Source organism: Electrophorus electricus, chromosome 20 (assembly GCF_041902795.1).
Source record: "Electrophorus electricus isolate QZ-2024a chromosome 20, ASM4190279v1, whole genome shotgun sequence".
Classification (NCBI taxonomy): domain Eukaryota; kingdom Metazoa; phylum Chordata; class Actinopteri; order Gymnotiformes; family Gymnotidae; genus Electrophorus; species Electrophorus electricus.
This window is the reverse complement of record NC_137516.1, coordinates 17,504,229-17,519,652: the sequence shown is the minus strand read 5'-3', so window position 1 is coordinate 17,519,652 and position 15,424 is coordinate 17,504,229. Positions and strand designations below refer to the sequence as shown.

At 37.2% G+C, this 15,424-nt stretch overlaps 1 protein-coding gene and 1 gene segment (V, D, J or C); both read right to left on the bottom strand.

Moving 5' to 3' along the window:
* Positions 1-6,510: 6,510 nt before the first annotated feature.
* On the bottom strand, positions 6,511-9,725 carry LOC145652715 (T cell receptor alpha variable 9-2-like). The segment is given in 4 exon segments: positions 6,511-6,899; positions 8,451-8,467; positions 9,393-9,537; positions 9,686-9,725. Coding segments are annotated over 4 exon segments (591 nt in total).
* Positions 9,726-10,261: 536 nt separating this feature from the next.
* LOC118242994 (uncharacterized) lies at positions 10,262-12,440 on the bottom strand. The gene is made up of 5 exons (XM_081703855.1): positions 12,401-12,440; positions 12,195-12,251; positions 11,108-11,283; positions 10,782-10,881; positions 10,262-10,626 (listed from the first exon to the last, which is right to left on the bottom strand). Exons 1-5 carry the CDS (start codon positions 12,438-12,440, stop codon positions 10,262-10,264), a joined length of 738 nt encoding a protein of 245 aa, XP_081559981.1.
* Positions 12,441-15,424: the final 2,984 nt, after the last annotated feature.

Below are 15,424 nucleotides of genomic sequence, written 5' to 3'. Positions count from 1 at the left end.
GAACTATGAAATAAAGTTGTTCACAAGTCAAACTGTATTCCATCATTTTGTCTGTGATGATGCTAAGGTGACCAAAAGTTGGAATATTTACATTTACATTTGCGGTATTTAGCAGACGCTCTTATCCAGAGCGACTTGCAAAAGTGCTTTTTCATTTACTCATTGAATATATCCTAGTACAGTACAGTAGGTTAGAATCAATCATACCAATGAACTACTGCAGAATACTGGGATGAATGCTGATACCTAGAAGCACAAAATACATAAGGTCTATCTTAAACAATGATAAGTGCTATAAACAATAAGTGCTAGAGTTTGTTAAACAACATAAACAATAACCTACAATAATTACTAATTTAGTCAGTCAATATGGGAGCAGTGTCAGTTGTCCTTTAAATCTTCTGCAAATAGACGGGTCTTGAGTCTGCAAGGGACTCTGCTGACGAAAGGAGCTCTGGGGTGTGGCGGGAGGTCTGAGTCAACTGCACAAATTCCCATGAGCATACTATTGGACTCCTGGAGGTGGAGGGTCTGATGTGTCGATACCGTTGGACTCCGTTGTTGGGGGGCCTTATGTGTGGATACTCTTAGACACTTGACTTGGACTGACTTGCTGTCGCCAGGCCTGTGCTCGACCTCTAGCAGAAAATTAGGAACTTAAAGGAAAGACGAGTCTGTTTATTTATCACTGCACCATTTTGCTGTTAATACTGTTTGTGAGCCTTGAAATAAAGGGGCTGTTGGAAAGTGTCCTGTGCCAACTCTACCATGTTACTGATAAATCATACAGAACATGATTATGAGCAGGAACTAAGACAAAAAGTATGTGTTAATTTAATCTTGTGAAGTGGTGAGATTAAAAACCAGGGAGACATCATAGCCTAAGGCTTGAGAACTATTAGGTCTTTACATTTAGAAAATGAAAATGGTGACCTCTCATGACTTTGGCCTAGTGAATTGAATTGCTTTTTGTAGTGTATCTGGGCTTCTAGTCAGTGTGGGTGTAGGGCACAGTAGTACACTGCACCATCATGGTGGTGATAGTGTAAACATAATGAGAGATGGGGATGGTGCTTTTCACACATGTGCACCAGTCTCCTCCTACAGGTGTAAACATGCCTACTAGAAAGGGAAGAAGCTCTAGGTTTTTTAAGCATTAATTTGTCTCTTTTTTCCTTGTGAAAAGGGGGATGACAGATAATATGAACCTTGAGGATTACATGCAGTTTTCTTTTTAGTAAATATACACTTTTTTATGTTGTTGTTGTAAATATACGATTAAGTGATATATGTTGAATGAATAATCGTTATATATAATGAATGAATAATCGAGAGAAAATGGAAAGTCAATGAAAAGAATAAGTGAAAGATTCAATTATTGCAGTTAAAGAGAATAAAACACTACCTTGCAGGTCTTATTGAAATCCTGTTTTTGTTCTTAATAGTGAATTTGTTACATTTTTGTTCCATATTTAAATTGGAATTTACCTTGACTAACAAGCTTCATTTTATTAACCCCTACTCAGATCTGACTGTAATTGGTGTTAATTGTAATTTGTGTTAATTGGGCTATTTTAGCACTTGTTCAGGGTAATCACAGTGTTTAAGTACTGGCTTTACCATAAGACACCTTAATGGAAGACTTCTTCTATATTCTTTCCTAATAACGTATCACCATTAACAATGGTATTAAAATGATCAGTTGGTTTACCTACACTTAACTCACTCTGCCAATGAACAAAATGAGAACAAAAATCTATATCTGCTGAGAAACACTTGCAATGAACAAATGAAATACCCACTTCAAATATACACCATACCAATAACAACACTATATACACATACACACATACAAGTTCAGAAAGTCCAGTTGTGATAGTGAGGCTCTAAATATGAAAAGAGAAGTGAAAATGGAAGGACAACATTTTTGGGAATGCAAGTGGCTGCTGATGCATTCCCTGAAGGAAAGACAGACACACACACCCCCACACACACACATACACACACAAGCCCGCCCCCCTCAAAAAACAAAAAAACAAACAAAAAAAACAACCTGCACCCTAATAGTAGCATACTATAAACTTTAGAGTGCATTGTTCTTTCATACAAGCATTCAATGGAATATCACCACTGTCATACATTTGAATGAAAATCTCCCTCAGTTAACTGTACGCATTCATGCAAGCTTGTTAGCTAGATTAACATTCTTTTCGCACGCATATGACTCAGCATGCAAAGAAATGATCACTACCACAATTTATATAATATCTAAACAAGTGCTCACTGAACCAAATCTTTACATTTCGCTACATCAATAAACACTCAATTTATAGTCTAATTTTTAATTGATAGTCTTGCCTTCCAACGCGTACTATATATATATTTTTTTCTTGCTGCATCATGCTAGATAGCTTCTTTCCTCACTAATGAGTTTTCTGAGGTTATGCGATTTGAAAAAAAAAAAAAAAAACGAAAACAAAAAAAATCTCGCCAAATCCGGATTTTTATGTTTCAAGACGACCATAATATCTAAGGTAAGATTGACCGTAAATCTCATATTTCGCAGATTTTGTCCAAATTTAGTAGTGGGGTTTTAGTTTCTCAGATTCTGATTTTCTCAAAGCTTGTATAAGCCGCATCTTCTCTCACTTGCTCTTTCATATCTCCCTGACATGCTGAAAAAAGGGTGTGTCTATGTCAAGGCTAAAGGTCAAGCCCCACTTCTTCACTATTCCACAACCAGGGTCCAGAGATTTCATCCTGTACTGGACATAAAAAAATTACATTTCAAAGGGGAGTTTATTTCCTTATTCATCGATTTACTAATTTTATCTGTTCACTTCTCCGATTGAAAGGCAAATAATGTGTTATTCATTTATCTCTCTCTTCACATTATTAGTAAGTACCTGCTAACCTCTAGGGGTTACAGCATAATCATTTTCTGCTAGTTTCTACTTTTCCTCAGTTTCTGTTAGAATATCCAAGTGTCACATCACCTACAGTTTCAGAATTTCTTGATGAACTTTCTCTCTTCTGGAGGGTTTATATAATTATGATGTATCAGGAGGAATTATTTATTTCAAGGTCAGCAGCTTTGGTGTTGAGCTTGGTGCATGGGTTTATTGGGTCTCGGTTCCCAATTTTGGGGTGTGGGGACCTCCTGTACAGAAGTTAGGAGGTAACCCACTGAGCTAGCATTCCATTTGTAGCTAATTGGATTTGCTGTAGATTTATAATTCCCAGCCTACACACTAGAGGTGTCAGGGCATGGAGTTGAAATTCAGCATGAAACCTCTTTCATTTGAAATTCTCAGATAATAATATAGACCACAATAAAAGACCACAAGTCTTTTAACTCCCCACACAGTTTTTGTAAAGCATTGTTCAGTTTCCTGTCACTGTGGGCCACAGAGCACAGTAGTACAGTGCAGAGTCTGATACTGCAGCAGAAGAGATCTCCAGATTCACTTTTTTGTCATTTTTTTGTAGTTTGATCGACAACTGTGGGTAAGGTGGATCAGCCTTTATAATATTTTCACTACTTTCAATAATCCGCAGTAGAAACTCTGGCCTTGATCCAGGTTTTTGTCGATACCAGAGCAGACTATAAGGTGATCCATCATATGTGCAGGAAAGTGTGGTGCTGTGTTTCTCATTTATTGCCATGGTTGGTTGGTCTGGTCTGATAGTTTCCAGATATGAGACTAAAAGCAAATAAACTCTTTGAAATAATGTGAAATGCAATAAAAGATGGTGCAATCAAAAAATACATTTTAAGTCAGTTTACCATAAGAAATACTGGAAAAGTGCATTACTCACCCAAATTGGAGAGAGCTATGAAGACACAATAGAAGAGTAACATGTTTATTTGGAATGTGAATTCAGATTTCTAGCATTGCATAAAAATGCCAGGATGTTGCATCTTAGCGCATATAGCTCCACCTATTCAAATATGCAAACACACTCAACTCATTTCTCTCACAGTGGCAGATAACCAAACCCAACTTGGACAAACGTGTCCTTCTGTCAGATATTCAATGCAGATGATCAGCTGTGATGATGCTTAGTATTGCTGTGTAAGAGTGTGTGAATCAACTAATATCATTCATTTCCTCCTCAAAATCTTCCACTTGCTTACTAGAATCACTGCCAACACACTTTCTGAAGTAAATACTACCAGCAGTGCTCAAACCTTTAAAATTTGTTTAAAACTTTTTTTTTAATTTTTTTTATATCAGGTCAGTAAGCATTCACTTAATTAAACAAAAGAAGGGCTTGACTCTTTTGACTTTGAATAGTTGTTGTTCTTTTTTGTGTGCCAGTGATCCAGTGGTGCTTCAGTTGTGTTGAGGGTGAGAATCTGTTCTGCCCGTTCAGTAAGTGGACAGATGTAGGTCTGTCATGGCATGGCCCCCTCCTCAACTCCTCGCTGTGTGCTTGTGTTTGTTTGTGTGTGTGTGTGTGTGTGTGTGTGTGTGTGTGTGTTTGTGTGTCTGTCACCACACCCATCCATTATTGATTGGGCATGTGTACACCAGTCCATTGTTATCATCCTTGTTAGTGGGTGCATTTAAAGTCTTGTTTAGTTATAAGTTTTGTTTGTGTTTGACCCCATATTTGCACATATCTCTAGTGTTGCATGTGTATATACTGTATGTTGTGTTTAACCGTTTACTGAATTTGCCTTGTTAGCAGTGTGTTGCTCTTCGGGTTTTCCGTTTCGTTCAGTATTGTGTCAATAAACGTCTGTGTCATCTAAACCATGGCTTGTCTCTGCGGCCTGCTTGCGTTCTTTCCTCCACTGGAAAGCAATAAACTTTATGTATTAATTTTAATTTGCATTACTTAGTTTTAATGGAAAAAGCTATTGGAATCACTTTATCAATCACTTTTTCATTGGCATGAGATTCTCCTTATTGGAATGATGACAAGCAATAGCAATACTGAATATCAGTATGAAGATAATCAATCATATTTGGCATGGAACTTAGTTCCCAACTCATTCTCATTGCTATCAAAATCCTGACCTATCAAGGAACACCAGAATTAAGTCATTTTTTAAAATTCTTGCAGGTGTTACGACATACATGTTTCCTTGTTTGTAACCAGCTGTGGTCTGATATAGAAATACAAAGGAGATTGCCTGGTATTGTTTTTGTACAGCCTCTCAGAGACTTTGCATCTCTGGGCCCCTACTCTAAGAGCACAGTAGTAAAGAGCTGAATCTGCCAAAGTTGGTTTTGTAATAGTGAGTTCAGTGGAGGTTCTGAAGTTGCCAAATTGAACCAAGCATTGCTTGATTCATATGAACAGCTGAGTTTTACAGACTCTTCCTCTGCAATATTTAAGACTTCTTCATTGAGTCTAATTTGATCAATGCAAAATATACCTGAAAATGAAATTTGAAAGGAAATATTTTACAGTTCTATCAATTTTCACTGAGTGAATCCACTCAATTATTATGATTTTGGGTTTATGATTATGTGTTTATGTGTATTTCTTCTGTAACCATTGCATTTCAAATACCTGATACTAGGGTGACAATAAGTAGTGCTCTCTCCATGTTGAATAAAATTCCTTCAGGTTTTTATTTAATTTGAGTCGCTGTGAGTCTCTGTCTGGTAAAAACTATTGTGATAAGACAGTCACATTATGCTTTGTTTTAAAGTAGTATTCTATAAAACCAAGCTTCTTATTGGCTCTTTGTGCCTTGAATTTGCATATTTAGCTTCTATAATTGTGTTTGGCCCTGCCATTATCTTCCTGTATGTGTATGTGGAGCAGTGGAGAACATTGAATTATATAAAATTACAATAATATGTGGTCCAATAATTTAAAAAGCTGAAAGTAAAAATGCAATATAATGCAATATAAAAGTGGCAACATTATAGAGTTATATAACTTAAAATTATATAATTCTACACAACATTATATAAGTATATGACATAATGAGTGCTGCCACCTTATGGCGGATGACAAATTTTTTTTCAGAATTTCAAATTCTCAGAGAATAAATGTATAAAGATGCATTTTGTTTTCCATTTTCTTTAAATAGTTAAATATTTCTGAATACTCCTAAGTATATTAGTAATAGTTTATGTAGGTTTAACCATTTTAACAGCATTGTCTCTACAAGAGCTTTAAATCTGTTCTTGTACTAAAGCAGGGGTATAAAGGTCTGGTCCTGGAGGGCTGGAGTCCAGCAAACGTTACTGATTGCTCTGCTCAGACACACCTGCAAATGATTGCTGCTTAACCTGCAAATGATTACAGAGTTGAATCAGGTGCATTTAAGCAGGTGAAACACCAAACCACACTGGTCTCTGGTCCTCTCTGAACAGGTTTGACACCACAGTGCTACATTAACTAATATTAGTTAAACACACCTGATTCATCTCATTAGTTGTAGGTGTGTCTGAATAGTGCAATCACTAAACTTTGCTGCATTTCAGCCCTTTGGACCCGACAAGACTTTGACAACCCTGCACTAAAGCAAACCAAGAATTTGTTTCACATCTCCACATGTACCCGCAATGAAGTTTCTTCACATCTCCACAGGTTTTTGTACAGTGAATGATGTTTTCCTGTCACTGTGGGCTGCAGGGCACAGTAGTACAGTGCAGAGTCTGATACTGCAGCAGAGGAGATCAGCAGATCCACACGCTTGACACTCTTATGAACGTGAGCAGATAGACGAGGATCAGAATCAGCTGTTTGATTTTGTTCATATTCAGTCACTAAAACAATGAACTGAGGCCTTGAATTGGGATATTGGCAATACCACTGCAGATTGTTCATAGACACAGTGTAGCTGTAGTTACAGGAGAGTGTAACTGTTTGGTCCTCTTTAAAACTGACTGCAGAAGATAAAGAGGTGATGCTGTCCTGTGTGCTATCACCTGAAAAAGATCTTCAGTTAGTCCCACAGACTGATTAACTACAAATTAATGACTTGTAGTTGATTACTACCAATAGGTTAATACTCAGATTAATAACATAATATTTAACAATACATATATATTTAAAACACATAAGCAAATGTAATATATAAACAGGTAAATAAGGAATATTTTTAAATGGAACCAAAAGTTTACCTGTGAGTACTGTTAAAAGCAGAAATAAACAGAGAAACATTGTGTTGTATTTTGTCCTTTGTCTTAGAAGTAACTTAGAAGTCTCACACTGACATTCTATCTGAACATCATACTTCAGCTCCTCCTTCTTTTCCTGGTAGTAACCAATGAGAGAGCAGGAAGCCCAGAACAAAACCCAGATTATCTAGACCACCCACATGACTCTGTAGACTGTCTCTGATTTCTTTAGTCTTTTTATGATCATTTGAAATTCAGAGTTAATTTTATTTTTTTTTTGTCCAGAGTTTAGATTACTGAGGACCTTAGAGTGTACTGCTGAATTCTATGTTTCCTGTGTTTAATGATTTGAAACTTATGCGAAATTGTTCCATTCCGGGTTGCTCAGGAGTAGACAGAGTCCAAGAAAGCCAAAGAGTTGAAATGAGACAATGTGACAGATTCAACCCAGCCCACTAGTCTTACTGTACCCAGGCATAGATCACCCTCTCCTGAGTACTGATAGGCAACACCTCCTTCTCTCATGTGTTTCCTTCATAGCCTCCCATTTTCCCAGCCCACCTTGCAAAGTATTGCTTTCCTCAGATGCATACTAAGTATTCTATTCCCTTGTTGCTATTCCTGGCTTCCAACCTCTGTTTCTGTACTAGACTACACCTCATTCCTAGCCCTTCAGATTTATATTTATGGCTGACACTTTTATCCAAAGCAACTTACAATTATGACTGAGTACAATTTGAGCAATTGAGGGTTAAGGGTCTCACTCAGGCACCCAACAGTGGGAACTTGGCAGGGGGGGCTTGACCCAGCAACCCAGCAAAAGTCAAGTACCTTAACCATTGAGCCATCACAGCCCACAAATATAAAAAAATTAAAAACATTTTTAGGACTCTATATGGTTTCACATCAACCAGAGCTTTGAGATCAATGTGGGCTTGTCCAGGAATTAAACCCTGGTGTTCATGACAGAAACGTAGACTAAAGGGAGAGCACAGTTCATTAACAGTAGGAATACACAGGAGAGAATGCTCAGCATGCTTGGTATCCAGCAATACTTCACAATGAGGTTGTGGGAGTGATCTGTTTACATAGTGTTCTTGATGACTGAGGACATATGAAACAGGTGGTTAGTATTTTGCAGAGTCATATCAGTGTTTCGGCTTTGGCTTTGCTCAAAAACTGACTGCCTGGGTGTGGTGACTTGAGTAGAGCCAGTCAGAATAAAAGCCAATCATATTTGGTACAGGGGGCACAAGGCACAATCTGTTATGAACCAAAACACTTAATTTATGTGTAACTGTTTTAGGCATTAAGAAACTCTTAGACCAGGCTTCTAAGTCATAGTTAACAGGATAAAACTCGTCAACAAGAGGAATCTAACTATAAGGAACACTGGAGTAAAGCTTTGCATTAATAAGAGCATTAGTCCATGTTTGTAGGTGATCTGAAAAATATAAATATACACAATAGCCATTCAAAGTGCTTCATATAAAATAATTGAATAAAAGGCTAATTATATTCTGATATTATATTCACAATATCAGGAAATAAAATTCCATCAGTTATATAATTGGTTGATTTACATGTATAAAGGTAATACAGTGAAGGTCTTCACTGACCAGGTAAAGAAATTGGATCTGGAAAATTGACAATTCCACAGCAGAGAATCAGTTATACCAGATTCATTGTATTAGCAGGAGAGGGTAGCAGCATTTCCTTGTAGGACATTTACAGTAGAAGAGGCTGGTCCTATTTCTTCACCAGAACTGTAACCTGCTAAAGAGATTTAGAATCATTTTGATTTCATAAGTGTAAACCCATCTTTAACATTTGAACACAGATTCCCCAGTTTACTAAATATGCTCCGGTGCAGAATATTTTATTTCTGTTCATGAAATGTCCACTAATCATGTCCATCTTACCTAAAATGAGAAACAGAAGCCAATGACCACTAAACATGCCATGATTGAACTGCAGACTCAATTTCTGCTACAGTTTCTTCTTTTCTTCAGTTTCCCTTAGAACAACCCACTGTCCCATCACCTGCAGTTTCATTATTACATTAAACTATACAATAGATTAAACAATCCATAATTACGGGAAACATGACTGCTGTTGCAGTATTTTATGGATTTGTGTTTATCAGTGCAGAGTACAGCGCAGAGTCTGATACTTCAGCAGAGGAAATTTTCAGGTCGTCAGATTCACATGGCTTTGGTCTTTTGCCTTCATGACTTCTGCAGAAGTTCTAGAAAGATTAGGGTCATTGTTCAGTTTATTTTATAAGCAAAGAGAAGAAACTCTGGTCTAGATGAGGGATACTGGCGATACCACTGAAGATAATCACCACCAATCGTACTGAAACTGCAAGACAGAGTAACAGGATCACCCTCTGACACATGCTTTATTCTCTCAAGTGGCTTAATGTTCTGTGTTGAGACTTCACCTGGTGAGAGAAGAAAATGAAGTAAAACATCTGTTGCTTTCCTCCAAATTAAAACATTCAACAGAAACTTGCATTCATAGAAACATGTTTAAGTGGAGTTTTAAAGGTTTTCTGCATCATTTAAAACTAGCAATGAAGGTAAACTCACCTAAAACTGTCTCTAGGAGAGAAAGTGCAAAGAGCAGCATGATGATAAAAATGTGAAGTGAGTAAAAGCCAAAGCTGAATGGGATTCATGTAGTTTTCTACTGAGGTACAGAGCTCCACCCTTACACCATCTCACAAAACACATCATCAAAATACACTCTTCCCTTAAATCCCATTTGGTGAGAGTAGGAATATTGGTTAACTCTAATCCTAACACAACAAATATGTAATATTTCTATATAATAAATACAATATATAGTATCATTTATATTATAGTGCTCAAAGCATTGTACAGGGCCTAATGTTAAAGTATAAATAATGCATATCTGAGAAACATTTGCACTTGCATTTCTTAAAATAGAGTTTGAAGTCTTGACAGAAATTTTTTGTCAGAGTTTTTTTACCTTTTCTTACTTTTTCTCAGGAATATGATAATCAGAAATTCACATTTCCCAAATTTACATATATACTGTAGAGTTATGCAAGCATACTTTGTGTTTTTTTATTTGATTTTATTTTAATATAATAACAATAACTAAATTATTTCGACATGGTTCATATCAAAAATCATGGCCATTTAATCTTGTCTGTGTAATAGGAGGTTTTTGTACAGTGAAAGTGGGATTCCTGTTACTGCGGGCTCCAGGGCACAGTAGTACAGTGCAGAGTCTGATACTGCAGCAGAGGAGATCAGCAGATCCACTTTTTTAAGATTTACATCAACTTCAACAAACAGGCGTGGTGGGAGAGGATCACTCTTCATTCCACTTGGTAAGATGTAAAGGAGGAATTCTGGTCTGGATTGTGGATATTGTCGGTACCAGTAGAGATACTGCACAGTACCACTGAACTCTTTGTAGCTGCAGGACAGAGTAACATTATGACCCTGAAACTCAGCTTTATGGGGGAAAAGTGGTTCTATTGGATCTGCCATAGAGTCACCTGCCATAGAGAAGAGAACATAAAGTTAACACATTTGGATCATGGCAGAATGATTTAAGTCTAACACACATTCTGCTCTTTTACCACACAGACTAATTTATCACTCATTGTGCTCATATAGTGATTTAATTAATTTAACTTAATTCATAACTCACCCAGTGAAAGCCACACACACAAGAGTGTAATGGTGAACATGATTGGTCTTGACAGAGCGATAATATTGTGAGATCTTTCTCCACTACTATATCTTCTTAGCTCCATGAAGATTTATGAAGCTCCTCCCCACAGCTTTGACTGACAGTGTCAACATTTGAAGTCTTGAATTTCTTGAAGTAGGAAAATGCAAAGGTGAAACAAGTGGAGGGAATGACTAATAATCATGGGATTGTGGATGGATGTGTGAATGTGGGTGATCATTGGTGGAAGTTGGGTGATTGGTCACTGCCACCAGTTGTGAGTAAGTTTATTTACGATATGTAACATCTTCAGTAGTTCTAATAGTCAGCAGTAGAAACTCTGGTCTTGAACCATGTTTCTGTATATACCAGTGTAGACTATAAGGTGATCCATCATATGTACAGGACAGTATGGTAATGCTGTCCTCAATTATAGATATGGTGTGGTTTTCTGGTCTAATGGCACTGTCTGCAGATTCAGCTAAAAACATCAAGCAGTGTCAAAACATTTAAATAAAATTTAAAAATCAATTCCCCAAAATAATTTTTTGTTAATAGTTTGTTAAATAACCCATCAAATGTTATATTGAAAAATGACATCCCAATACTGGGGAGAGTTATGAAAACAGAGAAGAGTAGTAAGATGTTCATCCTGAATGTAAGTTCAGATCTTGAGCTTTACACAAAAATGCCAGTGTCTCCTGAAACACACAATACTGTGCACACTATACTACCACCACATCAAGTTCCTCCCACTTATCCTCCCACTTATATTCAAGTATAGTGATACTTGAAAATATACTCGTGTAAAATGTGATGGTCATATGTGAATTGTGTTCATTACTAACAGACAGATGGAAGACTTGACTCTTCATTATCAGATTTCAAGGCTGAACTTCATGATCACACATGGTTAATTTATTTTTAGTTTAAAGTCTTGTATACATTTATTAAGTAAGATCATTACTAGATATTGCCTCAATTGTTTTAATGTAATTTTAAATGAGAACTAAAAGCCTGAGTGCTGAATAAGATTTAGGGGTTGAATTATTGCAAAAACAAGTGGCTCCCCCGCCTGGCAAAAACATGGCTCTGCATGAGTCATATGTGGTGCTTTTTGTACAGTGTAGCTGGGTTTCCTGTCACTGTGGGCTCCATGGCACAGTAGTACAGTGCAGAGTCTGATACTGCAGCAGAGGAGATCGTCAGAGTCACATGGCTTTGGTCTTTTGCCTTTATGACTTCTGCCGTTATTCTAGAAAGAATAGGGTCATTGTTCTGTTTTTTTTTCATAGGCAAAAAGAGGAAACTCTGGTCTAGATGAGGGATACTGGCGATACCACTGAAGCAAATTACCACTACTGAAACTGCATGACAGAGTAACAGTATTACCCTCTGACACATGCTTTATTCTCTCAAGTGGCTTAATGTTCTGTGTTGAGACTTCACCTGTTGAGAGAAGAAGAAGGAAGTAAAACATCTGTTGCTGGCCTCCAAATTAAAACATTCAACAGAAACTGGCGTTCATAGAAACGTGTTTAATTAGGTTTTTAAAGGTTTTCTGCATCATTTAAAACTAGAAAAGAAGATAAACTCACCTAAAAGTGTCACTAAGACAGAAAGAGCAAAGCGCAGCATGATGATGATGTGAAGTGAGTGTAAGCCAAAGCTGAATGGGATTCATGTAGTTTTCTACTGAGGTACAGAACTCCACCCTCACACTGATCATCACAATACACTTTTCTCTCAAGTCCGATTTAGTGAGAGTAGGAATACTGGTTAACCCTAATCTTAATTCAAATATGTAATATGATCATCATTTATATTATGGTGCTCAAAGCATTGTACATGGCCTAATGTTAAAGTATATATAATACATATGTAAGAAACATTTGCACTTGCATTTCTTGTAAGAAATTTTTTGTCAGAGATTTTTTTTCTTTTCTTACTTTTTCTCAGGGATATGATAATCAGAAATTCACATTTTCCCAAATATACATACATATGAAACAACATATTACAACAATGAATTTTACAACATGCTTGTAGAGGTGAGACTAAGTCATGGAAATCAGTTCACAATTTTAGTGAAAATGAACATGACAGCTGTTTTCCTAACCTTACCTTTTCATTGAATTTGTAGCTTACCCTACGGAACGTTGCCAGTGTGAATGCCGTGGCCTGCATCAAGGTAACTAACAGTCTCAACTAAGAGCATTTTTAACCAGCCTGTCCCATTTTCAGTCATATTCATCAGCATCTCCTCTGATAATTCAGCGCACAGGAACGAGCATCACCGAGGCGACCTTCTACCTGAGCACTGAATCCACAGTCTTTGGTGCAGAATATTCACCAAGATCATCAAGAGGACCATCTCCACCTCCACAATATTCCACAATGGTTAGTGCTTCCTCCTGCCTGATTGCATTTATACTTATTTTAGATGTGGGCATTTTTAGAAAATGATATCTTAGAACATTTTTACTCATTTTTACTCTGTGTGTGTTTTGCAGAAAACCAAGGTGTCCAGGACATTTAGGGGTCTTTGCATCAACTCAGATGGCCTTGTCATGTCAAATGAGTCCAGTCACACCGAGACCCTCGAGACACCGCACCCCGCAGGGTTTTCTACTGGGACAGGATCACCAAGAGGACCATCTCCACCTCCACAATATTCCACAATATTCCATTTTACTTACTCACCCATTTTAACATTATGGTCAGCAAGTGTGTGTGTTTTTCAGATGCAGTCAGTTTTCACATAACCACATAAGGCCTAGATGTTTACCTGTTGGAGCATGGAGTCTGACCATCACATGGACTGATCACCCAACTGGAGCATTTTAGATATGTAACTTTCTTCTCTTTTCCCTTAACCCCCTACTACTGTTTAATTTTTGACCTTTTTATGTCTGTGTTACCGTAACACATCTCCCTGCCTTCTTAGTGAAACAACAACGTGCAGGTCTCCAGTGCAGGAATTTTCCTTGATTATAGACAACTGTGCAACCTGAAGCCCACCAAGAAACTCACAAGGACAAGAGGAGAACTTCAGTTTATGGACCAGGCCTGAATAATAACTGAGCAGCAGTTCATTGGGATAATTACAGACTGTGTGATTCACACCAGACTACAAAGATGAGGCCAATCATTCTGCAGATGAACGCTTCCACAGAACCAACCAACATTTCCCGACAAATCGTATTAAAGATGGTGGAGAGGATTGTAACCAAACTACTTCTTGAGGGTTTCCAAGTAGAAGAGGATTTTTTTTTACTATACATACAGAAAGGAACAAGGTTACTGTGAACAGCCAGATTTCCTCACATGCACCCCTATATATGAGCTTGATTTATGGCTTCAACTACTGCTCATCTGGATGCTCCATCTGCCAGGTAAACCCAATTAACATCGTCTGTTACCAGTAAAAACCTAATGTAAACATGTAAGAGCAGAAACGTGTTGCTTTAATTGTGAATGACCTTTGACTGAATGCTTTCAGAAGGACAGAATGCACCATCTCTGAGCAAGGTGCAACCATTAACTTCATTGACAAAACCATGCCAGTATATTGGTGCTTTTATCCAATCAAGTAGCAGATGTGGGTCTGCAATGGAGGTGCATGACAAGCCACAACTGATGGTCGTGCATAAGCAAACCTTGAAGGACGCCATTATCCAGCTATTGTCATTAGTCATTCTGGATATTTCTAATATGGACCCTAATTACCTGCCATACTATAATGAAAGAATTGGCATTTGGAATGCAATTATTAAAACACTAGCTAAAAGTACATTTACGAGGGTCACTGAGGATCACAATAAATCCAAGGTTTGTCTTTGCACTCATGAAGTAGCTGTCACTTCTTTCCTTGTAATTTCCCAAGCAGAGTGGTGGAGGACAAAATGTTGGTTAATGGCTGTATATGTCTGGATATGTATATATTTTATTAAAGAAACTGTATAACTGGCAAATGTTTTAAATGATAAGCCTTTATCTTGGACAATATGGGGGAAATAATAGGAACTTTAAATTATTAAGTACCTGTAAATGGTTTGGTCCAAGGGGTGAAGAGTATAAGTAAGGAGCGAGGTATAGGCAGACGTGCTCCAAGGTAGCTGGTAGATACGAGCTGAAATACTGCTATAATTGGAATGCATGTTAAGATACATTCATTTGGGTTTACATTTTTTTTTTCATTGACTGCATTTTCTTTCTTTGATGGTTTTCTTTGAAATGTCTTTAATTCTTTAATTTAACAGCTTAAAGAGCCGATTGTTAGAAGAGTTTAAACACCGTCTTAATGCTATAATGCTATAATGAAGCTAATATTGTCTTTTAGCAAGTTGTTGAACATGGTTGCACACTCAATGTATAGTGCCTGATGATTGTGTGTATTTGGAGAGGTTTTTGGGCACTTTGGAGATGTCTATTACATTTAGTGGAAAATACTGTGTAGCTCCTGAACAACTTGATGTATATGTTCAAACCTTTTCATTTTATATGCCAAGACCCTGGTGAATCAGGAAATTTAGACCATGACTGAAAATGAATCTCCAGCCTCCAAATACATATTTTAAACCCCAAAAACAAAAGGTGTTTTTTTGGGGGGGTGTTTTTTT